This window comes from Gymnoscopelus microlampas (genome assembly GCF_963454915.1).
Source record: "Gymnoscopelus microlampas genome assembly, chromosome: 1".
NCBI classification, from domain to species: Eukaryota; Metazoa; Chordata; class Actinopteri; order Myctophiformes; family Myctophidae; genus Gymnoscopelus; species Gymnoscopelus microlampas.
The window spans coordinates 35,216,268-35,243,891 of NC_139962.1; the positions used below are offsets into that span (position 1 = coordinate 35,216,268).

The following is a 27,624-nucleotide window of genomic DNA, read 5'->3' on the forward strand; positions in this document are numbered from 1 at the left end:
AGAAATAATATCTAAGTTTAGGTTTAGGCATAGTGTTACTGAGGTTAAGTGTAGGAATAAGGTTAGGTTTTAGGCATAGTTCACTGAGGTTACGTTTAAATAAGGTTAGGTTTTAAGCTTAGTTTAGCCTACTGAGGTTACGTTTAGGAATAAGGTTAGGTTTTAAGCTTAGTTTACTGAGGTTACGTTTAGGAATAAGGTTAAGTTTTAGGCATAGTTTACTGAGGTTACGTTTAGGAATAAGGTTAGGTTTTAAGCTTAGTTTACTGAGGTTACGTTTAGGAATAAGGTATAGGTTTTAGGCATAGTTTACTGAGGTTATTCGATGAATTGAGTACAAAGGAAAGGACCCCGATGGAAACAAGCCATATAGGCTTTCTTGGGTTTAAAATCCTAGCAGGCCTTGTATTGAACTGTACTTTCCTGTGCTTTTTTATGCAAACTGCTAATAAAGTATTCAACCAATCAATCAATCAATCAATCAAGTTACGTTTAGGAATACCAGGTGGCGAGCGTTCCGAGGTCGCCGGATTCACCCTGGGGCGACTGTGTTTTAGGGCGAGCGTTCACGCACGCACATACACACACCCAAACGCACGCACGCACGCACACACACACACACACACACACACACACACACACACACACACACACACACACACACACACACACACCTCCTCCCCTCATTCACATTGTGATACATCGCTCCAATGCTGCGCTCTGCTCTCTCTCCGCCGCCTTTCATGCATCCTTTTTGCCGATTTCGCGTCGCGCTCGCTGCGCGAAGATGAACGTCAACGTCCCGGTGCTACGGTCTGTACGTCTGGCCGCCAGTCTCTGTCTCGGGCGCTAGAGCCGGCGCTGCATGGGGAAGAAGGAGTGAGAGAAAAGAGAGAGAACAACCCATCTTTCTTTCCCTGGCTCTCACCATACCTCTGTCTTTCCCTGCCTTGTGCCATAGTCTGCAGGAGGCAAGGCGATATTCTACAGCAGCAGACAGACAGGCAGGCGTGTTGTATTTCTAAATATCTTCTTCTCTCTACATCTCCATCCCCTTCTGCCGTGGCCTTGGACGACAGACCGCGCTGTGAGCACCATAGGACCGGCTGAACTGAGGAGAGAGAAGAGAACACATCGTTGTGTCGGTGGAATTAAATACATCTTTATTTCACTGGGGTGTTGGTGGCGCGCTGTCAGTGCGTGCCTCTGCAGATTCGGTACACGGTGGATAATTTCGCCAACATGGAGACGGTGGAGAAGGAGTGCGGGGCCCTGGGGGGGCTGTTCCAGGCGATAGTCAACGACATGAAGGTAAGCTGTCGGAAAAGCGACAATCGATCGACGTGGTGATAATAATATAACGGGTCACGGCTCACGGGTGGATCCACAGTCATGGATCACCCAGTCAACCTGAAGGAGTATTTGCAATCGCATGCATTCTTGGTCGAGCCATGTATTCATTCAGATACTAGGTTATTAATTAGCCTACAACACGCCAGGGCGTCGGTTGTTAAACCGTATACAACACATGACATCGCCGTTTTGACGGTTACACAGGCTATGCGGCGTTTAGGGGGGTTCCTTCCATTTGCGTGAAACCTGTCCAGCAGACTGTCAGTCTGAGCATGTAACGGTACATGTAGCTCTGGGGCATTCCACCACACGACATTGAACCGTGGAGAATTACTATCACTTCACCGCATGTCGTGTGTGTGTGTGTGTGTGTGTGTGTGTGTGTGTGTGTGTGTGTGTGTGTGTGTGCGTGCGTGCGCGCCCGTGCCGTGCCGTGTGCCTTTGTGCGTGACTGCGTGTATGTGGGACATGTATGTGACACACACACACACACACACACACACACACACACACACACACACACACACACACACACACACACACACACACACACACACACACACTACAGCAGGTTAGTGTGTGTGTGTGTGTGTGTGTGTGTGTGTGTGTGTGTGTGTGTGTGTCTCAGAGCATTTTCATCTGTATGGTAGCTGAGTCCTCATCACATCAGCAGCATCTGATTGACTATAAGCAAAGCATGACAACAGACACGGCTTGCCAATACCCAGCATCATCGCTGAGGTTTTCTCTATTCAGAGGAGTGTGGCTGTAAGGTGGAACAGTCAGAGTGCAGCGTCATTGATTTTCTGTCAGACTGATTTCCAAGGCTGAGATGAAGGCGTGAGAAAGTGGACAGCCGTCAGACACCCAGCCTCCCTGCCTGACCCTGTCTCTCCGTCTGCCTGTCTCTCTTACCTGCCATTATATCTGTCTGCCTGCCTGCCATCATGTCTGTCTGTCTGTCTGTCTGTCTGTCTGTATTTGTCAGTATTTCTTTGTGCCTGCCTGACTGACTACCCACCATTATATAGGCTACATAGGCTATGTCTGTCTTCACACTATTATTTGCCCTCTATACTTTGTTCTGGGCGGGTGTCTGTCTGCTTGTCTATTCCCGTGACCGTCTGTCATCATACTATGTCCGTTTGTCTGTCTGCCTGCTGTTCTGCATTATTTGTCTGCATATCAGGCAAGTCAGCTACTCACACCTTCCTGGCCTGTATAGTCTCTATCCCCCCATCTGCCTGTCTACCTGCCTGTCTTCATCCATGTTAAGTGCTACTGTCGTGACGTCATTGGTCTTACAAGCTCCCTCAATGTCTTGGTCTCTATGCAGTCTGCATTGGGTGTCTTTTTGTTCTCTTGGTGGTTTCTCTGTTACCTGCTGGCTTATATCGCCTTTATTCAGACTGGCTTTTGGTCGATGACGTCACAAGGTGCAATCTGAACACAAAGATAAAGATACTTTGGCCTACCATTCAGTCCGAAAAAACATGCTGCTTTGCTTTATTACTAGGGTCTGGTTAGCATTGGCAAACAAACAATGTATCCCCAAGGTTTGGAACTATGGAGAAATGCTATGTCATCAAGATGTGAACTACAGGAACAATGAATTAGATACTGACGTAGGCAAACAGGCATAGTATGGGATGTTTATCAGTATCTCAGAAGAAGAAATTAGCTTGAATTACATAATACTATCTATGTGTTATGAAACAGTGATACCTTTATTACAATAACACTATCTCGTCAAACTGACACACACACACACGCGCGCGCGCGCGCACACACACACACACACACACACACACACACACACACACACACACACACACACACACACACACACACACACACACACACACACACACACACACACACACACACACACACACACACACACACACACACACACACACACTCAGGGGGCAGTTACTGTAGGAGTTAAGTGTCTTGCTCAAGGACTCTTTGACATGTAGCCAGGAGGAGCTGCTGATGTAAAATGTTGGATGTTCATTATTACAGAATTATTACAGAACCTGGGGTTGGTAACATGAGGGATGTACTGCTACTGATGGAGCGGGATAAATTAACAATAAAAACAGTTAATCGGTTTAGGAAATGATCCCCAAACAATAAAATCCTGAGTGCTTAAAGGTAGGGTAAGTGATATTTTTTTGTATTTTTTGTTTTTTTGTTAAAAAGGTTAAAGTACTATATTCTGATAGTAATCATTGCTACAGAGTGTTTGTTCGGTCACAGGGGTCTCTCCAGCTCTTTAGTAAACAGAATATAGTACATTTTCAGGTAGGTGACACATTTTAAGCCAATCAGGAGAGAGCACTGAAAATGCATTTTCTGTTTAATAAAGAGCTGGAGAGACATGGGAGACTCCTTATATGGACAGGACACTCTATAGTAACGAGCACGATCAGAACATAGACCCATTTTGCAATTATTTGAATAATTGCAAATCACTTACCCTACCTTTAACTCTGAGAGTTAGATTAACTGTCAGGATTTTGCTTTTGCTTTGCAGTACTTGGGAATGTATATCCTGCGATGAGAAAAGCAAAGCATAGTTTCCTTTGCTTTGATGTCATTCATCTCTCACAATTACTAAAGATGTCAATCTGTTGGAAAAGCAATGACACCTGGATCATATCAAAGCTTTAGCTCATGAATGCTGTATTCACCCTGCATTTCCCCTCTCAGGGCTGTACTGTAATTGATTCAGTTTGACATGGTAGCTATACTAGCTAGCTACTAGCCTTATTCCCGCAGCACGCCCCCCCCCCCCCCCCCCCCCCCCCCCCCCTCCATGGTCACGGTCACAATCGTGCCAATACACACACTCACACACACACACACACACACACACACACACACACACACACACACACACACGCACACACACACACACACACACACACACACACACACACACACACACACATCCTCACTTATGCTCACTATATGCTCACACTCACAATATTATTGCCTTGTGTTTTCATAGCCTTCCTGAAGATTCTCTCTGTCTGTCTGTCTGTCTGTCTGTCTGTGCCTCTCTCTCTCTCTCTCTCTCTCTCTCTCTCTCTCTCTCTCTCTTCTCTCTGTGTATGTACATTGTCTCTCTTCTAATCTATAATTCAGTATATACCTAATGGCTCTCCTGTTTATCCCCCACTGCATCCCCCAGTCACATATTTGGGTCACAACAACCTTGCGAGGATTTCATGATACCGTGCCAAGGTGGCTGTTGGCCAAGTCTGCCAAAAATTCCCAAGGAAGCATTAAATAAATGTCGTTCTCAGTGAAATGAGTGTCATATTGTCAATGCCAATGACAAGGGCTCTTCCCCCACTACCTCACCGTAAAGCCTTCTCCCAACACGCATGTTTGCAAAGCTCACAATTTGTACTGTATCTCTAAATACAAAACCGGACATAGTTCAGGAATCAAATGTGACATGAACATGTAAGACTGCAAGCTTCTATGGTATATGCATGCTCACACATGCACAACTATAACCTGGGTAAATGTCACTACAGGCCAAGGTTTGCTTTTTTAAGCGGTATTATCTAGAAAACACTTTCCTTTCCTCTTTCCCAACTCCTTCTCCTCTGTACCACCCTTCCTCTTTCTCTCCCTCCCTCTCTCGCTCTCTGTCTGTCTCTCTCTCTTTCTGTCTCTCTCTTCATCTCTTTGTTACTAGAAGAACCACCGCCCAATACAGCTCAGTCATTCCCTATCTATCTGCTGAGATCTGAGTGTGTGCATGGTGTAAGCAAGCAATGATAGATGCACATATATTTTGAGATGGGAATCGGTAGGAGCCTCAGAAGGCAGTAATCACATTCATAAAATACATTTAACCATTGTATGATAGTAATACTGATTTCACATATTTCACCCCAAAAAAGAAAAAAAAAGGAAAGAAAAGACTTGAATCAAAGAGTAGTCAGTCTTCGGCAGACTACTCAAATTGCTAATATTCAGGGGGCAGTCCTAGCACTTTTCTCAAAATTCTTAGGATAGATAATGTCATATCATCACATATCAATATCACTGACATCATCTCTGCACAAGGTATCTTTTGTTTACTATTCATTTACATTATTTTTTTCTCTTTTACTTTTGTAATTGATAATGCCCCATTATGAACAGTAACACATTATGTATTTCTCTGTCGTTATACAATTTTAAACAACTAGAGGTTCGGGCCGCTACATGGCCCTCACATCTAGTAGCCTAGAATATTGGCTATATATAGTATTATTACAATTATTGTGGGCATGTACATGGCTACATATTTAATGACAAACGTGATGCAACAACAGAGGCTGCACAACAGATGAGCGCAGAGTGCACGCAGTCAATATATTTGCAAACTTTTAGTTATGTGTGGGCAAGGCGTGTGTTCCTATGGGTCGATGTCTGCCTACTGGTGACAGTTACAACACACGCACACACACACACACACACACACACACACACACACACACACACACACACACACACACACACACACACACATACACACACAAACACACACACGGGGCAGCTTCACATGTTGTGATTCACAGAGAGAATTTTTGTGTCGGCAGCCGTAACTCGACGCATGCGCAGTTTGATATCAACTGTTATTTTACTCCTGACCTGTAGGAAGCAGAAAAGTGCCGTAAGGCATCCATTGTGGCGGAAAGTAGATGAAAAGATGAAGAAGAAGGATAGAATAGTTCACTACTGTGGTAAAATATGGGCCAAATAAAGAATACAAATGTATACTGAACAATTAAACGTACACTATCCAAAGGCTACAGGCATGAGGGATTTGTTTTAGGTAAAATGTGTAGGAAATAGCCTTTTACACGTGGTCTGCTAGAACATAACGTAGCAGAGACAAAGAATCACACAAAGAATAAGATGGAAACGATAACAGCAAAACTCTGCCCCTCTGCAGATAACCCGGAAGTCCTACCACTAGATAGAGATAAGACTTAGCCCATCCTCCTCTCTTCGATGGCGCCGCCCCATCACGTCTGCACGTCTTATCTCAGGCGTGTGTGTGTGAGGCGTGTGTGAGACGTGTGTGAGACGTGTGTGTGTGTGTGTGTGTGTGTGTGTGTGTGTGTGTGTGTGTGTGTGTGTGTGTGTGTGTGTGTGTGTGTGTGTGTGTGTGTGTGTGTGTGTGTGTGTGTGTGTGTGTGTGTGTGTGTGTGTGTGATATGGAGATGACCTGTTAATGATGATAATCATTATATGTGTCTGTGTGTGTATATTTTAATGTGAAATCTATACATCCCTTGGGGCCATATTTGGAACTCTCTAGTGAATTATTACAGGTCATTATTCTAACCCCAACCCTGCATGTCATTCAAATAGTTTCTCTTGATCTTCCTTGCTCTCCGATCCATGCTTCCCCCTATCTGTGTCTTTGTTTCTCTCTCACTTTGTCTCACTGCCCCTCTTTTTCTAACACACACACACACACACACACACACACACACACACACACACACACACACACACACACACACACACACACACACACACACAATATGTATAATTTGCTGAGACAGAGGACATTGTTGCCGTCAGCTGACGATGGACCAATGTGCCTCGTGAATATATTGTTTCTAGTCAGCTAGACGTGAACATAGACATACTGTCGTGCATATAGACGTAGGTTAGGATAGAGCTGAAGGGATTCTTCTTGCATTGACCAATATATGACAGAGTGGATGGTCGGGGGGGGGGTGTTTAAATATTTACCATGCTCTCACAATTTTGTTTTCTGCATATTCATTGTAACCCTTAATTTAACCCCTAATGCTCACCTCAAACTAAGGCTGAATGATTTGGTTAAAACATTCAGTCCTCATTAATGCTTGCTTTAAGATGGTAGCGTTTCTGTGTACTCTCCATTTGTCTCAGAGGTGGGCTGTCATTAGCTCTAAAATATACCTGCTGATGACATTTCAAGCTGATGTAAAATGTGTGTGTGTGTGTGTGTGTGTGTGCGTATGTATGTATGTACAATTAAGGCGCTGTGTCCACTGACAATGCCTTTTGAGCTGGCAGTGCCAGACTGCCATGTATTTCTATGGTAAAGACACGCTGGTGCGCTCCTCTTACCAGCGCCCCTAGCATAGTGCTACCGACTGCAGTCACTGCTGGTGCACCCTACTGACTCACCTACCAGTGAGGAGCCTCCACCGGAAGGACATAGGGCCTTCGTCCTAGTCCTCCCGCGCAACACTCCCTGCTGACAGGTGCCGCCGCAGCGCGTAGGAATACATGCAGTGACAAATATCACCCTCTCCGGCGTCCCCGCCCGGCTTCCCTCCCCTGAACACGGGCCCAATTGTATTCGCATAGGCGCCCGACAAAACCGGATGCACCACGGTGGATTCGAACCCACAACCTTTTGTGGTGGTGGGCAGGGACTGTAGCACTGCGCCACCCAAGCACTAAGTGATTCAGTCATGATGAGAACCAGGAGACCGGGAGATGTGTTAGCCATCTGGATGAGCTGGAGGTCCTTTGTTTACACTTTCTGGCCCTGACCACACTTCACACCTACGTGTGTGCATGCCATGCTGTCTAACACATATGCAGGTGCAAGCATGCACACGCACGCACGCACGCACGCACGCACGCACGCGCGCGCGTGCGCACACACACACACACACACACACACACACACACACACACACACACACACACACACACACACACACACACACACACACACACACAGACAGGGGGAGCAGGGGCATGTGGCTCTATGTGCATATCTTGTGTTCATAGTGTTTTGGAAACCTTTTTATAGCATTGTGTGGCTGGAGCGTTTTGGATTTTGGCTTCGTCTCAGTGACCCTCCCAGTTCCATTTCAAGCCAGTGAAAGTCCAAAAATGGCTCGTATGTACATGATTAGTTCATGATAGGACTAATTATGACCATTCACCCTGTAAATATTTATATCCTGGGACTATAGCAACTGGCTGTGTGTTTTTAGTTATATTAATCTTTTGTGGGGATGTTAGTTTGCTGTCACAGCTGAGTGAATGTTTAGGAAACACTGGCCTTAGCCATTAAAACCCTCAGCTGGAGCAGCTACAAACATCAGGGGAACTGGATGTGAAATGGTCTATCTCCTCACAGACACTGTTTATTGTTCCCTTCCCTGGTTCTTTTTTAAGCCATACGACAATCAATTGGAATTACTTGGTGCTGCAGTACTGACGATGCTCTGTGCGAGTGCATCATTAGTCCGCTCTGTGGTCTGCTTGTATTTGTGTGGTCCCGGGAAGTTCCCACCGCTACGCTAATGCTCAAAACTGAGCCATGGGATGCGTGTCCAGTCAACACACAGAGACAGAGAACGTGATGGACCTCTCCTCCTCGTGACCCCTATGTGTCCGTGTAGCACGTTTTCCACTGGTCCCATTGTAGCACAGCTCTGTGCCCAGATGAGTGAGAGCCTGAATTGGCATCCTGGGAGGACATTTACCATCAAACTTGCATGTTGCTTCAGCATGAACGCTTGAGCTTAAGCCTTAATGCGCGGCTCCATGTAAAAGTATGTCCTCGGCATTGTATCTCTTCAAATCTTACTCCTCTGGGGAATCAATGATAGCCAACATAACTGTACACTTGTTTTATTCCAGGTAAATTAATGGGAAAACAACACCCAACACAGGAGACCACATGTTTTTCCATGCGTCATCAAAGTGATAATTTGTGACAATGTGCTGCAGACAGAGTCGTGCAACTCCAAATGAGCATCTCCCTCGCTGGTGCTTGTTAAAATTTCTATTGGATCATTAGGGCACTGGGCCTCGTTAGGCTGGGTACTGCTGAATGGAGTGGGTCCGTCCTGGGAGGTGCGATGCACTGGGGGCTAGCCAAGAGAGCCTCTCTCACTGAACTCTTTGTCAGGCCTGTCAAAGCATTCTCATCACACTCTGCTGTTCACTGTAAAACGCACTGATCATTATGAACAGAGTTAGAGAGAGGGAGATAGAGAAAAGTTTGGGATGGGAGGGAGAGAGAGAGAGAGAGAGAGAGAGAGAGAGAGAGAGAGAGAGAGAGAGAGAGAGAGAGAGAGAGAGAGAGAGAGAGAGAGAGAGAGAGAGAGAGAGAGAGAGAGAGAGAGAGAGAGAGAGAGAGAGAGAGAGAGAGAGAGAGAGAGAGAGAGAGATTCATAAGAGAGAGAGAGGGGAAGAGAGGAGCAGTGAACACGGCAAATCAATATTCTCTTGTTCCTCTCAAAAAGAAACCAGTGAATGAACAGAATGCCCCATTCATGCTCTATACTGTATCCCATGTCTTCTGTTCAGAGGGGAATATTGGCATACTTTTTGATCGTTTTTGTTTTACTATCTGTGGGGTGTGTGTGTGTGTATCCAATGTGAATGTGTGTTTACATTATTGCTTCACGCCACCATGGACATTGGACATTGATCTTGGATCATTGATTTATGCAGCTGCTTTAAACGTTAGGTATACTGACATGATGGCAGAATCGAATGTGTAGACACACATTTTAATACAATGGATGAGGAGACATTTTTACAAAACAAACATTTGAACTAGAAAAAGTGCACAGGTCTCCGCCAGGTCAGGTAGGTTATTGTGGGCCAGCAATGTTTGGAATTCGCCAAGCAGGGTGTAATATGAAAAATTGGACGGATCCTTCTTGATCACTTGACTATAGAGATAATGTGTATCGATTTGCGTGATGTTTGGAAATCATTTGTAGGAGTAATAAAAAAAAAATGTTGCAAAAATTGGCCTCCTGGTGGCGCTATAATAGGGCAATGTTAAAAGGGTGGCTTGTGTTAGTCAACAAATGCGTTGTGCGTGCAAAGTTTTGCCACAATCAGGCGCTGCGTTCATGGTTTGCAGCATTTTGTTCAAAATGGGCCACTCCTTCAAACTTTAGATGTCAATCTTAGCCAATCAGGATGGAATATGACAAATCAAAAGGTTTCGTCTTGATCACATGGCATTAGAGATCATGTGTACCGATTTGCGTGAAATTTGGATAAAATCTGAAGGAGAAACATCAAAACAATTGTTTTATATAAATCAGCCTCCTGGTGGCGCTATAAAAGGCATACAGTATGTGAAAAATGCAGGGCAAATATTTTTCCTTGGCTTCTAGGGAGTGTGCATACAAAGTTTTACACAGATGGTGCAGTTATAGATACAAGTAAGACGCGCAAACGCGGGAAGCGAACGCAGCTTGAAAATAACAATAAGAAGAATAGAAAGGAATGAGCAATTGTAGAGAAGTGGGTGGTACAGTTAAATTAGTGAGAACAGGGCCGCCACAAGAAGGCTCCTTGCCATCCGGCCTGAAATATGCACAAATGACATGGAATTCTTAGATATCCCAATAGATGAACTCGTGTACAGTAGATGCTTTTAGATGTGTTTTTTTTTTACTGTAGCTGCTATATTTCTCTCAGAGGAGTGTAATTAGTCACCCAGGGGCAGGCGGATTTCAGCCACACTGTAGTGACACAGGCAGTGCACACAATACTGCACACAGACAGACAGACAGACACACAACCCGAGCACGGTTTCATAGTAAGCTCCACTTTCCTTCCGCTGCGTTTGCAAAAACACAAATCGGCCTGTTACAGCGCCACCATGAGGCTGATTTGAACATTTTCAAGTGGCATTTCTCCCTCGGCCTAGTGAGAATGTGCGTGCAAAATTTCACGGAAATCGATTAGAGTATTTTGTTCATAACGGAGCACTTGTGCAAACTTTGGAAGCCGATCTTAGCCAATCAGGATGGAATATGAACAATCTGAAAGACCCTGTTTTTTAATGACTATAGAGATCCTGTGTACCGATTTGCGTGATGTTTGGATAAAATCTTTAGGAGTACTGTCAAAAAATGTGTTTTGCAAAAAGCGGCCTCCTGGTGGCGCTTTAAGAGGACCATGTGAACATTTTAGGGCAGAGGTTCTGCTCTGGTATCCCGGCAGTGTAGTGCACAGTTTTGCTGCGATCAAGCCAACAGTGCCGGAGATTAGCTGTCCACAGATGGACACACGGATGGACGGACGGACGGACAGACAGACAGGGTGCAACACTGCAACATAGTCTCCTCTTGGCGGAGACAATAATACTTTAATAATGTAATAATTAATGTCAACAGAATACCAGTGAAGAGCATTAGAATGGGAGAGAACTCAGTCTTATCCATTAGCACTGACAACTGCCTGTGAGCAAGCTTCCAAATGCTGCCCATCTCTTCTGCCATTGGCCTTATTCTGTCTGTTAATTTTGTCAACAACAACATTGGCGCTTGGCTCAAACCACAAAACATCTTTAGTCTTGCCAAAAGAAAAACCTGAAACAACTTTGTCCAACATAGAGCTACTAGAGCTAGATTCATACCATAGCACAATCCTTAGTAAAACTTTAGGCTTCTAGTTGGAGGGCAATAACCATGAATAGTTATCAGAAACATAATTGATCTGGGTTCACAAATCTGACACACAGCAGTGGAAGGTGGGCCTAATGAAAAGGTACGACCTACCACAAGAATATTGGCTTTTATGCATTTTATTCAGCCAATTCATTTCCAGACTGTGAGCCCCATCTAGTTTATGTGGTTCTCCGAATAAATAAATAAAATTACTGTAGCATAATATTTGTTTGCTGGTTGAATATGGCCGTCATATTCAAACTTACACATTGTTAGTGGAATAGTGCTCACTGCGGAGTCTGACACACGTACACCACATCCATGGTGAAGGCTCATAATTGGGGATCTCGGCGCTAGGGCTGGGCGATATCGACAACACTAAAAGTCACAATATTTTCAATCTAATTATAACTTGATATTGAAAATGAAAATATGTATTTTTTATGACACGCTGTGAGCTTTTAGATCAGCTATTTTGATGCTATTTAACGATATTGGGAAGAAAGCTAAACTATTCATTGAAAACAAAATAAATCATTTGATTTAGTTGTAGCATATTGGTGAAAGAAATGTATTTCCAGCCCCGATTGTCCGCTTTGAAATAACTGAAATAAAATATTCAGCAGCCCAAAAAAAAAGAATAATTATAATATAATTATACAGGTTGAATCAAATAATCTCTGTCAACTAAGGGGTCTCCGACTGGCTGTTTGAATGGTCGACTATCAGGGGACAGCCCTATACTAAACTGAACGTCACTAAATAGCCTATGCTGATATAACAACTAAAATAAAAGATGAAGAGTTCAAGTGCTTGTCCCTCCCCGCTAAACATCACAAATTGCTGGTGTGAAGGTGCAAAAAAAAAAAAAAATGTTGGTGGATGTGTGGGTGTGTGTACTGTATGTGCACCCACGTATTTATGCAAATGCGTCCGCTACATTTCCCTTCATATCAGCACACATAGAAACAATGTGATTTTACAGATGTTTAACTCAGAGAGAGTCTATGATCCCTGCCTTGCGGCACACAGATACACAACAGAACCCAGATGGTCTCCTCTTTGGCTCAGCACTGTGTTTAGATTGGAATTAGCTGCTGCACTTCATCAATTATGCAGCGAGGCGGTCTGCGTGTCCTCATCTCATCTGCATGTCCATGCCTTTCCATTTGACACACATTACTATCCAAGACGGGACAGGGCGGGAATGCTTCTCAGCCAGTACAGAAGGATTATGTCATGACATGTCAGATACATTATTGTCAGATACAGTATATATAAAGCATATATTTTTGAGAGTAGGATAGCACTTTATTGATCTTGCAGGGTCGCTATAGCAGCCAGGGTGCTTATGGGTAGTCTACACATAATTGTAGATACATTAGAAGTCCATAAAAACACAGATGGATCGGTATCAAGCACAGTCATAACATCAAATACCAAGAAGTAAACACAAATTGGAGATTACTCCATTGGTAAAAGTGTGGTATTTTATTTTTAAGATCACTATTTAAAGGTAGGGTAAGTGATATGTTTTGGTTAAAACAAAAAGTATTTTGTTAAAAGGTTAAAGCACTATATTCTGATAGTAATCATTGCTATAGAGTGTTTGTTCAGTAACAGGAGTCTCCATGTCTCTCCAGCTCTTTAATAAACAGAAACTACATTTGTGTCAAAATCTCAGCCAATCAGGAGAAAGTACCAATTTTTAAGCTTCATTTTTATAGTGTTCCAGTTCCAATTTTGCCTGCTCATTTCTTAGTGTCATCACTTCCAATTTCACTTGCTTAATCTATATCCTGATTGAGTTCTCTATCCTGATTGGATAAAATTGGAAATGAAACTGAAACTGAAACAAAAATGCATTTTCTGTTTTATAAAGAGCTGGAGAGTCAAGGAGACTCCTTTACTGAACAAACACTCTATATTAATGAGTACTATCAGAATATAGAGCTATTTAACACTTATTTTAACCAAAGAAAATCACTTACCCTACCTTTAAATATATAGTTTTGTTCTGTGGGGTTCCGCATCATGCTATGAAGAATGTACATGTTTGAGAAACACAAAATGCAACACACCCTCTCACAACAATACCCTGTACAAGATCCAAATACAATTACATTTCGCAGACTTTAAATGCACAAAGCATTGAAAGCAATATCGATCAATGCTACTGCTTTATGTGTTACGGCATCTCTCCAGCCATCTATAATTGACTTGTGTAAAGGCTGCATTATAGGCTGAATGTTTACCTGTGCAAGTGAATCTGGCTTTCTACTGTACACTAAGATGCTTTCCTTGACAAACTGAGTTTACAGTGAAACCCACATAGCAAACTGGCAGGAGTAATCTGTGTCCATACTGTACACCAAGCTTGAAAATGCATGTCATGACTATTCCCTTACACTGGGCATGCGCATGCTAGACGTAACACATTTGACATTGACAGCCATTTGACAACATCCATGGAACAGTACTTGTAGTTTCGCAGCGGTTGTATAAGAATGTTTCCTCTTTCTGTGATCATGAACATTTTTGTCTTTGTTTGTCTTTGTAAGAAAAGTACTTAGGCTACTGAGTTCAGGTCTCGGAACAGGAATGTTTATATTACATCTTTTATCTGCATTTCATACTTTCTTCCTGCAGTCCGTCTGCAGTGTCCAAACAGCCAACCTATGGTGTGTTGTATGACAAAGCGAATGTGCGTAGGGCGCTGCTAATATGGTTTTCTGAACGAATCCCAAGATAATGGTGTAAAAACATTCTAAAACACTCAGTACTAGGCTGTATGATTCTTGCTAAAATGTGAATCACGATTTTGTACCGTAAGATTTGGGATGACGATTCTCTCACACGATTATCATTTTTTAAATTAAAAAAACATTTATTGAGATGTAGCGAGAGCCTATTTCACCCATGCAATAACCTGGCCAATGCCGGGTACAGAAAGCACAATAACTCTGGCAACGCCAGACAAGCTGATAAACAGACAGCAAAGTAAATAATGCCGGTAATTCGTCATCCATATTTATTAGTAGCATTAAAAAGGTCTCCTTTCCCGCCCGTCCAATTTCAAAACACAACGGGGTCAGCAGTGTTTTCTCTGTTTTAGGGAGACATGCCTGATTAGTGTGGATGATAGGTGCTAACGTACAGGGTGTGTGTGTGTGTGTATTTTCAAACAGAAATGTCAGTGTAGATGTAGAGCACGCAGTGTTAACTCTGAGAGTTCAATCAACATTTTGCTGTTCACAGACAACACACTGCATTGATGTGAATGGCAGCTACAAGATAACATAATTGCATTCTAGGCTTTGGGCCATGTCCTCATCCCTGGCCCTACTAAAAAACGAGTGTGATCCTCTCTTTGAAAAGACAGTCAGCTGATTATGCATATGAGGCACTGTGAAATGAGTCTCTTTTGTTTGGTTCCCACAGTTCTCTTTTAATGCGCGAATTGGCCCGATTATACAACCAAAAAATTGGGCTTATCCTTACGTCCCTCTCTCTCCCCCGGCCTCCATACTGTACTCTCTCTTTCTCTCTCACTCTGTGGATTTCCTCTGTTTTTCTGTCTTGCTGCGAGGAAACAATGGGAACAAAAGAGAGACAGGGAAAGCAGTAAGCTTCCCATCCTCTGTGGAGTGTAAGGCTCCTCTCTCTCTCTCTCTCTGTTCCCTCCTCTTTCTCTCTCCCAGCCGTTCAGTGGAGTGGTGGGCAGACTGGGCAGCACAGAGATCACTGGCTCTGAGAACTAGGCCAGTGGATTGCTGTCAGCACCCCAGAGTAAAGTCACCCCAGTAATGTCATGGTGGATGGGGATACATATAACTGTATTTTGTGTGTGTGTGCGTGTGCGTGTGCGTGTGCGTGTGCGTGTGCGTGTGCGTGTGCGTGTGCGTGTGCGTGGGTGCGTGCGTGCGTGCGTGCATGCGTGTGTGTGTGTGTGAGCTGCGATTTGGACAGAATGGGGAAAATAATGAATGAATGAATGAAGAAATGACGGAAGGATAGAAGGGAAGGAGGAGCGAGGGCAGGAAGGAACTGTTTTGTCCTGTGTATGTCCTAGAGCAAATATTATATGAGGTGTGTGTGTGTGTGTGTGTGTGTGTGTGTGTGTGTGTGTGTGTGTGTGTGTGTGTGTGTGTGTGTGTGTGTGTGTGTGTGTGTGTGTGTGTGTGTGTGTGTGTGTGTGTGAGAGCGTGTGTGTGTGTGTGTGTTTGTGCGGGCGCAGGGATAGTCATGCATGTCCTGTTGCTATGGAGTTTCTCTGTCACAGGAAGTGGTGATGTAATAGTATGTTATCAAAAAGCTGACACACACAGCTGACACACACACACACACACACGCACACACATGCGCACACACGCACACGCACACAACACGGCTGACATCTCTTTGTGGCCACCACCATACTCCATGTCCCATGATCTAGTAAGAACAGTGGTCTTTGAAATTGCAAGCGGAGGCATACATGCTATCAAGCCTGTTGTATACTTCATCGTGTGACGCGTTGCTCACTGAACGGTGTGTCGCTCCCCGAACGGCATGATCAAGCTTGTAGATCTTAGGCCTGTCACAATTATTACATAATCGCCTATTCACAATTATTTGAGATAATAATGTTGAAAAATGTTCATACATTTTCAAACGTTTTCCAAAAATAGCTGATATACAAGCTTACAAGTTTGTAGATCAGCTATTTCCAATTTATTTTAAAAGTATACATGTTTTTTTAAGTATAATTAAATTAGTCAGTAATTTCTTTGTATATTTAAGTCTACCCTGTACAATTTGTGATTTATGAAGCCTAACAAACAAACAAAAATGTAAAGTTGTATTCATTACAATGCCAAAAACACAATTCAATCTTTAATCGCAATTATTTGTGTGACAATTAATCGTCAACTTAACTTTGTAATCGTGACAGTCTTAGTAGATCTGCTATTGTCAGCGAGCTAAATGTATACTTTTCGAGTATAAATTAAGCATACAGTACCGTCGAGCTGTGATGATGTTGACCCTAGAGGCTAATCCTCGAGCTACCAGTGTACTGTGGTTTAGGGTGTAGGCGAATTTCAACATGAACAAGGTTAGATCTTTGAGAATAAAATCTATTCATAGCTATGAGGTTAGCATAGTTTGCAGTGAATCATCTGTCTGAAATGTCTTTATTAGGAATAACCCCTTGAGATGAACCATCTCGTTTTCAAGGGGGTCCGCAAATTACAAAATACATTTCATACATTAAGAGACAAAATGTTTTTACAGACATCAACCAGACAAAACAAACAAAACAAAACAAAATATCGATAACACAACAACAACTACAACAATAACAACAGTGCACATAGCACGTATATGAATCATTCCGTCATAGATCTGTTATTATATAATCTGCACGTTTTCATTCACACAATGTGGCCTGCTGTTTCCCTGTTATGACATGCCCAGAATAGGGATGCTAGGGTTCATGTGGTTAAAATGCCCAGAATAGGGATGCTAGGGTTCATGTGGTTAAAATGCCCAGAATAGGGATGCTAGGGTTCATGTGGTTAAAATGCCCAGACTAGGGATGCTAGGGTTCATGTAGCCTGGGATCAATACCATTTTCGGGTTTCTTATCCGGTCAGGCGGCTGGAACCCGCACAAGCCGTAACCGGAATGCCTGTGCATCACCCCAAAATAATTCCCTGCGATCAAGGGCATTTACATTTTAGGGCCTACCCAATAAAACCCTTGATACGGCGTAGTTTAGCCTGTAGAAATAGTTTGTTTGGTATATCCATCCTTTATTCCAACTCGTAGCGACTGGCGAGACTATACTAGTAGTTATACTCGATTTAGCATTTTAATGCTAACAGGGGGAACCAAAACAAAGCTGCTCAGAAAAACCGGAACCCGCAACACCCAGAACCAGAAACTTTTTTTTTTCTTTTTCAGTAGGCGTGGCCTAGACCGGATCACACAGGCAATTTAATAACGAATACCAGGCTTTCCTCCGAGGTGGAAAGTCTGGTGACGCGAGGTTAGGGTTCATGTGGTTAAAATGCCCAGAATAGGGATGCTAGGGTTCATGTGTTTGAAATGCCCAGAATAGGGATGCTAGGGTTCATGTGGTTAAAATGATGTGTTAATAGGCTAGCGTTACGCTTGGTTAGGCTGAAGGAGAAAATAGCCTGCTTTGTACCTGTCGGTCATCCAACCGTGTCCCTACTTTAAGGACTTGCTACTTATCTCCATCCCTCCCCCCTGCTGGGGGTCTACTACTCAGCTCATTGTGTGTGGAGGTCAGCTTGCGTGTCGAGTGGCCTGTGACTGTCTATAAAGAACACGTGCCCACCACACATGCACGCAAACGCACAAAGTAAATGTGTGTGCGGTGGACAACAGACAGCCAGGCGTAGGTGAACACACACATCATGCACGCAATCAGGCATGCACAGACGCATGCACATGCACACACACACAATACAGCATTTATAAACCAATCACCTCCCTGTTAGTAGCCACCAGACTCTTTTATTGGATTAGAATGCCCTAAATATGGTAAATGTGTGAGCCTGTGTGTGTGTGTGTGTGTGTGTGTGTGTGTGTGTGTGTGTGTGTGTGTGTGTGTGTGTGTGTGTGTGTGTGTGTGTGTGTGTGTGTGTGTGTGTGTGTGCGAGTGCATGCAAGTGTGTGTGTGTGTGTGTGTGTGAGGGGCTTCACGTCCCGTTATCTCCCCTCCACACAACTTAAGCTCAGCAGGGCACTTCAAACAGCCTGCTAAAGGAGCAAGCAGTGTGTGTGTGTGTGTGTGTGTGTGTGTGTGTGTGTGTGTGTGTGTGTGTGTGTGTGTGTGTGTGTGTGTGTGTGTGTGTGTGTGTGTGTGTGTGTGTGTGTGTGTGTGTGCGCACGCACACACACGTGTGCACGTGCGTGCGTGGCTGAGGGAGCAGGGGTTGTACCATGGGGAAATGGGGTTGTGATTGCATACCAAATGAAGCCACATCAAACAGGCCAGATCAAAGAGCGCAGCCCTTGCTGTCGTCTCCCCTCTGACATCACAGCTCCTCGCCATGGGATGCCCCTCCCCCTCCATCCCCCTCCCCCTTTCCTCTTTTTTCAATCTTTCATTATATGGTATTATTCACTATAATATATGGTACATTTCTATTCCTTCATGATTATTTTTTGTTCATTTCTTTATATTACATTTTTCAGCTCCTATGTTTTGTTTTTGTATGCCCCTGCTACATTAATATCGAATTCATTAATTATGAAGGAAAACACACTCACAGGGACAATGGAGGCCCTGGCAGGAGACCCCCCATCCCCCCAGAACATCAGCTGTGTGGATTTATCACAGTAACATCCTCAGTGTTAATTTAACATTGAGAGTGCACCATGTAACCAAATGGACCTTTGTTTGTACTTCCTCAACAGTGGGGATAACAATGAGAAAATTAAATAATAGCCTTTTGCTTAGGGCTATACTGTATATAAAAGTTGAGTTGAGTAATAATTAAACAAGGTAAAAGAGCTTCATACAACCTCTGCAATCGTAACTACACATAATCACACATACAGACTGTCTTGCACATTACAGGTGATTTCTATAAGAAAGTAATGTGTGTGCAGAATGGAGGCAAGGAGGAGAAGCTAGCATCCATCTGAGACAGCATTCTAGCTTAGCTTTGATTGCCGTCACCATTCCCGGCTGCTTCAGACAGACCCTTTGATGCTGGCTGCTCCCAGTGGCTGTCAAGTGCTTTGTGTGTGTGTGTGTGTGGGGGGGGGGGGGGGGGGGGGGGGGGTTAGGTAGCTACGTGGGGATTGGTGCGATGGAGTGGCTGCTTTGCAGGAGGGTGATGGGGTGGACAAAAATGAGAGAGAGAAAGAGATAGAGAGATGTGGGGGTAAAGAGAGGGAGACAGATGTGGGGGGTGGTACCGATGGAGGTCAGGATGCTGTAGAAGGAGATGAAGAAAGAGAAGGATGCTGAGGCAACATAGAACAGAGGAACAGACTAGCAATTAAATGAGACAGTTTATGTTGAAAAGGAGACGGAGTGAGAGAGACAGAAAGAGAGAGAGAGAAAGAGAGAGAGATGATGAAGGAAAGTGTTGGATGCATTTTGAGGCATACGTTTTGCAAGCAGAGATGAGTCAGTGATGGAGTCACGCAGACATGCTGAATTTTAAGAATGCTAAAGAATGCAACAGAGTAATGCAGATCCAAAATTGTTTGGCGTATATCAAATGTGCTGTGCTCTCTGCTTCTAATGACACTGAACCATTGCACAATAGTTTATAATGTTACAATCCATAAATGAAACTGTACATCGATATTTATATATTATCATATTTTTGTAAGTTATCGATATGTTTTTATAATCGATTATTTCGATTAACTGTTGCAATTTTTTTTGTTATAGTACACAACCAGACATCCTCCCTCAGTCCCACCCTACTTTTCACCTCTGCCTTCAGTTACAAATATATACCACTTAAGTGCTTTCTCCCGTCTTCATTATTTTCTGTTAAACTGCTACACAGTAAAATCGATAATGGTTACATTTGTGTCCCAGTTAAATTAACACAGAGGATTTTACTGTGTAGGATATACCTCTTTTCTGACTTCTGCCGCAGGACAGAACCTACGTTTATGTGTGGGGAGAGGTGTTATATGATCCTTACAGTGCTCTGTATGTTTTCTCAGTGCTCCTATCCAGTGTGGGAGGACTTCAGCGCCAAGGCCACCAAGCTCCACTCCCAGCTCCGGTAAGCTGAAATAACTAACAGCTTCTTTTGCAAATTTAGGAATGGCATGAAAGGAACATACGAAACAAACATCAAACAAACAAACAAACAAACAAACAGACAAACATAAGAACTGGTAGATAGTAATTTAGAATGAACTGATAGATACTTTAGATGTGATGTCTGTGACATCAGCAATCCAATATCCCGACCCTATGACCTCAGCACACTAAAGGGAATCTCCGCCTTGTCCCCATAGAACCACGGTTCTGGCTGCCGTGGCCTTCCTGGATGCCTTTCAGAAGGTGGCAGACATGGCCACCAATACAAGAGGTAGGACAAACTTATGTATGTGTGTGTGTGTGTGTGTGTGTGTGTGTGTGTGTGTGTGTGTGTGTGTGTGTGTGTGTGTGTGTGTGTGTGTGTGTGTGCGTGTGCGTGTGCGTGTGTCTGTCAGTGGGTGTCAGAATGTATTTCAGAAGAATAGAGGATGTGTTTTTTTTGGGGGTGATAATATGTTTTGCGTTAGTTGTGCTCAGTTTGAGTGAAATGCGCCTTCTAAAATGGCAACACAAACAGGAACCTATTAAGTTGGGGCGATTTTATCAACCAGCCTGCTCCATTCTACTTTCACTGATGAAAGGGCTTCCAACAGCCTAAAGGTTCATTCTGTCCCAAACTTCAAAGCATTTATCAAGCACTGTTTAAAGGGATAGAGATGAGTGATGTATCCCCTAGAAGACTGATAAAGCCTATTTTTACAGTGAGCTGATATCTGTGTTTTAAAACGGATCTCAGCCTAGTGCTTATTGTAAAAATGTAAATGTCTTTTCTTTCTCCATTTTCTTCCACATTGCTGTTTTGTACATTGAGGTAAAGGTTAATAGCAGAGGTCAACATGTGAGTACTATAGCAAAAAATATTCAGAGAACAAGTATCTTTTTACACAACGTGGCTGTATGCCAAGCCACCTATATTAGGGTTTGGTTGTACTGTGTGTGTGTGTGTATGCCTGTCACCTCAAAAGTAGAACAATCACGCAGTGCTGCAACTATCAATTATTTTCTTAGCGATTATTCTATTGATTACTTTATCGATGTATCAAATAATCGAGAAGCGATGTATGTTTTATTTTTAGCGGCGCTAGCTGCTCTATACCTTTAGGTATAGAGCGGATCCTGCTCTATACCTGACTTTGTCCGTGTTCACCGTCAACGTTCTGATTGGTCAGACCCGTCAACGTTCTGATTGGTCAGACCCGTCAACGTTCTGATTGGTCAGACCCGTCAGAGCGGATCCTGCTCTATACCTGACTTTGTCCGTGTTCACCGTCAACGTTCTGATTGGTCAGACCCGTCAACGTTCTGATTGGTCAGACCCGTCAACAAAGTGATTGGTCAAGCTTCACGTGACACATGGCTATAAACACATTATAAACACATATCGATGACAAAATGTATGAAAGGCGCCGCTACCTTCACACAGGGTGTGATTTTTTATATACAAGGTGATTGTATATACATTGTAATATATTTTTAGCGGCGCTAGCCGCTCTATACCTTTAGGTATAGAGCGGGTCCTGCTCTATACCTGACTTTGTCCGTGTTCACCGTCAACGTTCTGATTGGTCAGACACGTCAACGTTCTGATTGGTCAGACACGTCAACAAAGTAATTGGTCAAGCTTCACATGACACGTGGCTATAAACACATTATAAACACATATCGATGACAAAATGTATCAAAGGCGCCGCTACCTTCACACAGGGTGTGATTTTTTTATAATCAACTAAAATAACTACTCTAACCACTTAAGCCCTATTTTATACATACGGTACTTTGAAGTACAACAGTATTGCTCACTAATAGCTAAAATAGCAGATCTACAAGTTCACAACGCATCACAGCACGTTGTGTGTGTCGAGCCTATGATGACATGCCCATGGAGTTGCATGCATTGACAACTTGATGACGTTCATGGTGACTTGCTCCGTTAGCTGAGATTGTTGGACATATCTGTCAAGTTTGGCTAGAGACAAATTCTAACAAGACTCTATAGAGTGTGTTGAGTTCTGAATCTTCTGATTCAGGTCTGATGGATACTAACTACCCCCTGAATACTGCAGATCAGATAGAGCGAAGAGAAAGAAAGAGGGAGACGTACAGGTAGGGATGGAGCTCGTTAATTTTTATTGATAATGAGCACCTTATCAAGCCTGCTTATCGAACCGAGCTTTTATCGAGCCCACTATCGATCTTTTTCTATTATTAAGAAAAAAGACGTGAGGCGAAAAACTCTGAACAGAACCGGTATCTTTTTTTATTGGCCAGTTGTGACAGTGAGTTTGTGGCTGACCACTATCTAAAATTAAATGAAGATGACAAAAGTAAAAAATATTTTTGCCTATCATTAAAACAACCATTCATATAATGTGCAATAAGTGTTAAATGGCTTTATATTATGAATAGTACTGTAATAATTACTATAAAATCTCCATGTCTCTTCAACTTTTTATAAACAAAAAATGCATAGTTCTTTTTTCTATTCTTTTTTCTTTGTTTTAACCAAAATATATCACTTGCACTACATTTTACTAGGGCCTTCAAATACAGTACTTTTCTAACAGACAGAAGGCAAGTGACCTTTTTACTTTTGGAAAATAATATTGAAGAAACGGTTAATGTGTGTACTGTCACTTTAAAAGCGCAATGTATACTTCATCGTACGACGGTGTCACGCACCAAAACATGGCCGATCTCCAAGCTCACACTGCGTCTGTTCGCACCACGTTGTGAGCTTGTAGATCTGCCATTTTCGGCAACGATAGACTGAGGGACGGACAGCGCTGTTTGGCATATGTTTGTGCAAGCGTGGGTGATTAGATTTATTTCTTGATCGCCTCTTGTATTGATAGTTTAGACATGACGTCATGGTGGGCCGCTACACTCAATAACAGGCTCGACAAGGCTAAAGCTTATCGAAAACCGGGTCTCGATAAATTCATGCCCGGGTATATAATGGACCCGGTTTTCGAGCTCCATCCCTACGTACAGGAAGACACGCCTAAAGGCCAATACATACTACTTCCGACGTCGGAAAATCTCACGGTTTGGAAAGGCTTCCCGAACGACAGTCGGGAGAGTCAGGCCATCAGGACGTGCATGGGTTCCGAGGAAAAGTTCTAGAACCGCTTTTCCGAAGCTCGGAATGACGGCAATGTGTAGTTACAGTATATCACCTCCCTTTCTGAAGAAAAGTTTGGAGGGTCGGAAGGAGTATGTACCAAGCTTAACATAGGGGATCTCTCCTCCCATTGTGACTTATTGGGTGCAGCTGTCTGACTGTGTGTATGTATGTGTATGTGTGTGTGGTGTGTGTGTGTTCTTGGCCCCCCAGGTGGGGTCCTAGAGGAGGATACAGGAAGAGACTCGTGCTGCTTTTTTACAGGCCAGACAGGAAATCACCAAAGCTCTGTCAGCTCATTACAGATGCCAATGCTCCACACACACACACACACACACACACACACGCACGCACGCACGCACGCACGCACGCACGCACGCACGCACGCACGCACGCACACGCACACACACACACTAAATAGAATTAGCTTGTTTGGTCATAAAGGAAGGAATTGATGCAGGCACTAGAACACAGTGAGCTTGAGAGACTTGACTCTCTTATTACTGTACAGACAGACAATCGTTGTGTCTCTATATGGAGGCAGACGTGACAGCACCAATAATGATGCCCTCTGTCTTCCTTAGTGCGCATCTGACAGATGATTACAGTGGCGTGTGTGTGTGTGTGTGTGTGTGTGTGTGTGTGTGTGTGTGTGTGTGTGTGTGTGTGTGTGTGTGTGTGTGTGTGTGTGTGTGTGTGTGTGTGTGTGTGTGTGTGTGACACTCAGGACCAAAGGGTACTGATGATGCCATGCTCTGTTCTTGTACAGCTGCAAGTATTAAACATAATTGGTTCTGAGCCTCCAATGACTGCTCACTTTCTCTTGTTGACTTCCTCTCTCTCTCTCTCTCTCTCTCTCTCTCTCTCTCTCTCTCTCTCTCTCTCTCTCTGTCATATCTGTGTCTCTCTCCTGTTATTTCAGCCCTAGAGGAAATCCATAGAGGACGTTTACAGGGAGAAAGGGAGAGACAATGATTTTTTTTTAAGCATAACACAGCAGGGGGTTTAGAGGAGTAGAGAACAGGGACTATGTGAGGAAATGAATCATGATGTATCCCCCATACAGTAGTACATCACCATTCATTGTGCAGGGTTTTCCAGTGTTTCCTAAAATTGGACGCAAGTTGAGTTTGAAATGGAAGAAAGCAAACGCAAGCAAGAGTCTCTTGGTCCTGTGTGTGTGTGTGTGTGTGTGTGTGTGTGTGTGTGTGTGTGTGTGTGTGTGTGTGAGAGAGAGAGAGAGAGAGAGAGAGAGAGAGAGAGAGAGAGAGAGAGAGAGAGTGAGTGAGTTCCGGTGATGAGAGAGAGAGTGAGTTCCGGTGATGAGAGAGAGAGAGAGAGTGCCGGTGAGTGATGGTAGATTGAATTTGAGTGCACTTTAAGGTTAGAAATGAACTTTAATCAAGAGGATGAGGCATCTTGGGCGCCATAAGGCTTAATGTTGAGCCTCCTGGCCCTACCTCCCAGCTTGAGCCACTTTGTAATGTCAGGCTCCTAGTTCTTCTCCCCCCAAGAAAGTAGGGGTGTTTTGCACTTTCTATGGGGGCCAACATGTACTGTTTGTGTGTGTGTGTGTGTGTGTGTGTGTGTGTGTGTGTGTGTGTGTGTGTGTGTGTGTGTGTGTGTGTGTGTGTGTGTGTGTGTGTGTGTGTGTGTGTGTGTGTGTGTGTGTGTGTGTGTGTGTGTGTGTGTGTGTGTGTGTGTGTGTGTAATTAAGTGTGTGAGTAAGTGTGTGTCTGAGAGACAACAAACCACAGAAAAACGGAAGCACATAAACCAACACACAACAGGCCTTTACCCCTGATGTGGGTAGGAGACCGTTGTGGTTTGTGTCTCTAAGTGTGTGTGTGTGTGTGTGTGTGTGTGTGTGTGTGTGTGTGTGTGTGTGTGTGTGTGTGTGTGTGTGTGTGTGTGTGTTTAATAACCTGTTCTGTCTTTCATTTAGCAGCGTTTTACTACTCTTCTTCTTCTTCCTCATCCTCGCCTCAGAATTAGTCAGCAGACACACAGCTGGATCATCTTAACATGCAACTGTACATGGATAAATGGTACCAGCATCATCTGTGTTCTCTCACCATCCACAGTGTCTTCTCTGTCCATCTGAAACAACATCATTAAAGAATAGAAGTAATAGTAGTATGTTCTGGCACTTTATTGGAAGAGGACATAGGAAAATGAGGGATGGGCTTCAAGCTGTGCTCTCCTCAGCACTGGTTATAGACACACACACACACACACACACACACACACACACACACACACACACACACACACACACACACACACACACACACACACACACACACACACACACACACACACACACACACACACACACACACACACACACACACACACACACACACACACACACACACACACACCATTATATTTATTTGAGCTTTGCATTAAATCTTAGTTATCATTAGCCCTGAAGACCCAATATCTTTGGCGTAGTTGCACAGTTGATTAGAAGCAGGGCTCTCGGTGAGGAGGTTTACCCTTTTAAAGTACAATTTTATGGAAATCGGAAATTGGGCAATTGTACTAGAACATTATGTATTTGCATAAAAACATTCTTTCATAATTGGATTTTAAACAGTGGAATTTAGCAGAACGGCAGCTACATCCTAATGTCTTTCATCATTCAATATCAACAACACAACTAGGAAATAGGAATTGGAGTTACAGGGCTATTTCTTTACATGACAGTCCTAAATAGTTCATATTTGCATTTAATTACCACTCAAAATAGCTGAGAATGAGGAGTCACACTGACGCCACTGTAAACAGAGACTGTCAGATTCAAGGCAGACAGTGTGCATTGACTCAGGGGGTTGACTAGGAAACATTCATGGTCAGTTGAAATGATGGAACCAACAGTTGGGGATTGTTCCAGACTGTTGAGGAATGGAGTAATGGTCGTGTAGAAAGAAAGAAAGGAAGAGAGGGAGAGAAAGATGTAGTTGAGAGAGCATAGCACCAAGTCATAAAATGAAGAGTCTGTCGAGACAGAAGGAACTGGACAGTAGTCGGTTGTGAAGGATTATTATAGCGTGTGTGTGTGTGTGTGTGTGTGTGTGTGTGTGTGTGTGTGTGTGTGTGTGTGTGTGTGTGTGTGTGTGTGTGTGTGTGTGTGTGTGTGTGTGTGTGTGTGTGTGTGTGTGTGTGTGTGTGTGTGTGTGTTCTTGCACCTGTAGGTGTGTAAAGATGTAGTTGTCATGTCCCAGATAGACAGATGAGAAAATTCCTATATGATGTTTTGCCACTTCTTTTCAACACGACTTTTCAACAGGCTGTTGAAGGTTTAAAATTAAGTTGAAGTTAATCATTAGTGAATAAATGTTGTCAGTTCAAATCGGTGAATTTCCTCTTTAGTGTTTGTGTGTATATACTATATACAATATATATGTGCACATGCATGCATGGCACATGAAAATGTGTCTGTTAGTTTGTGAGAACTGAGAGGACTGATTGTACTTCACTGTCTGGATTTTGTACTGTACATACTAGGCAATAGGCATGTCTACTAGGGTTGCATGACACTGATGGAAATACATATATTGTAACATACAGTATGAATATAACGTATCAATATGATAGTGTGATTCGACATAATCAATTTACATTACTCAGAATAAAAAAGCTTGTTTTAATTGTCGGCACAGTGAAGTGTTGTGAAAGTGCATGAACCATTGTGGTACTCAAAATATTTCCCCAAGGTTGGCAGGTCTTGGATCTGCTGGATCACTGTATGTCCCCTAAGCCAATCACAGATGAGCGGGATCACATTTATGAGCACAGTTGCCAAGCAACAAGGAGAGTGTGTGTGTGTGTGTGTGTGTGTGTGTGTGTGTGTGTGTGTGTGTGTGTGTGTGTGTGTGTGT

The 27,624-nt window shown here is 43.4% G+C and overlaps 1 protein-coding gene across 3 annotated transcripts in view; it reads left to right on the forward strand.

The window, feature by feature from the left end:
* Positions 1-714: 714 nt before the first annotated feature.
* mtss1lb (MTSS I-BAR domain containing 2b) overlaps positions 715-27,624 on the forward strand; it is a 79,850-nt gene continuing 52,940 nt past the window's right edge. For 2 of the 3 annotated variants that reach the window (XM_084057024.1, XM_084057025.1), the window contains exons 1-3: positions 715-1,311; positions 20,514-20,575; positions 20,814-20,887. In XM_084057024.1, coding sequence (XP_083913150.1) covers positions 1,243-1,311; positions 20,514-20,575; positions 20,814-20,887 — 205 coding nt within the window. In that variant the 5' untranslated portion in view covers positions 715-1,242. The remainder of the gene's footprint in view (positions 1,312-20,513; positions 20,576-20,813; positions 20,888-27,624) is intronic. The other variant, XM_084057026.1, reaches the window with a different exon arrangement.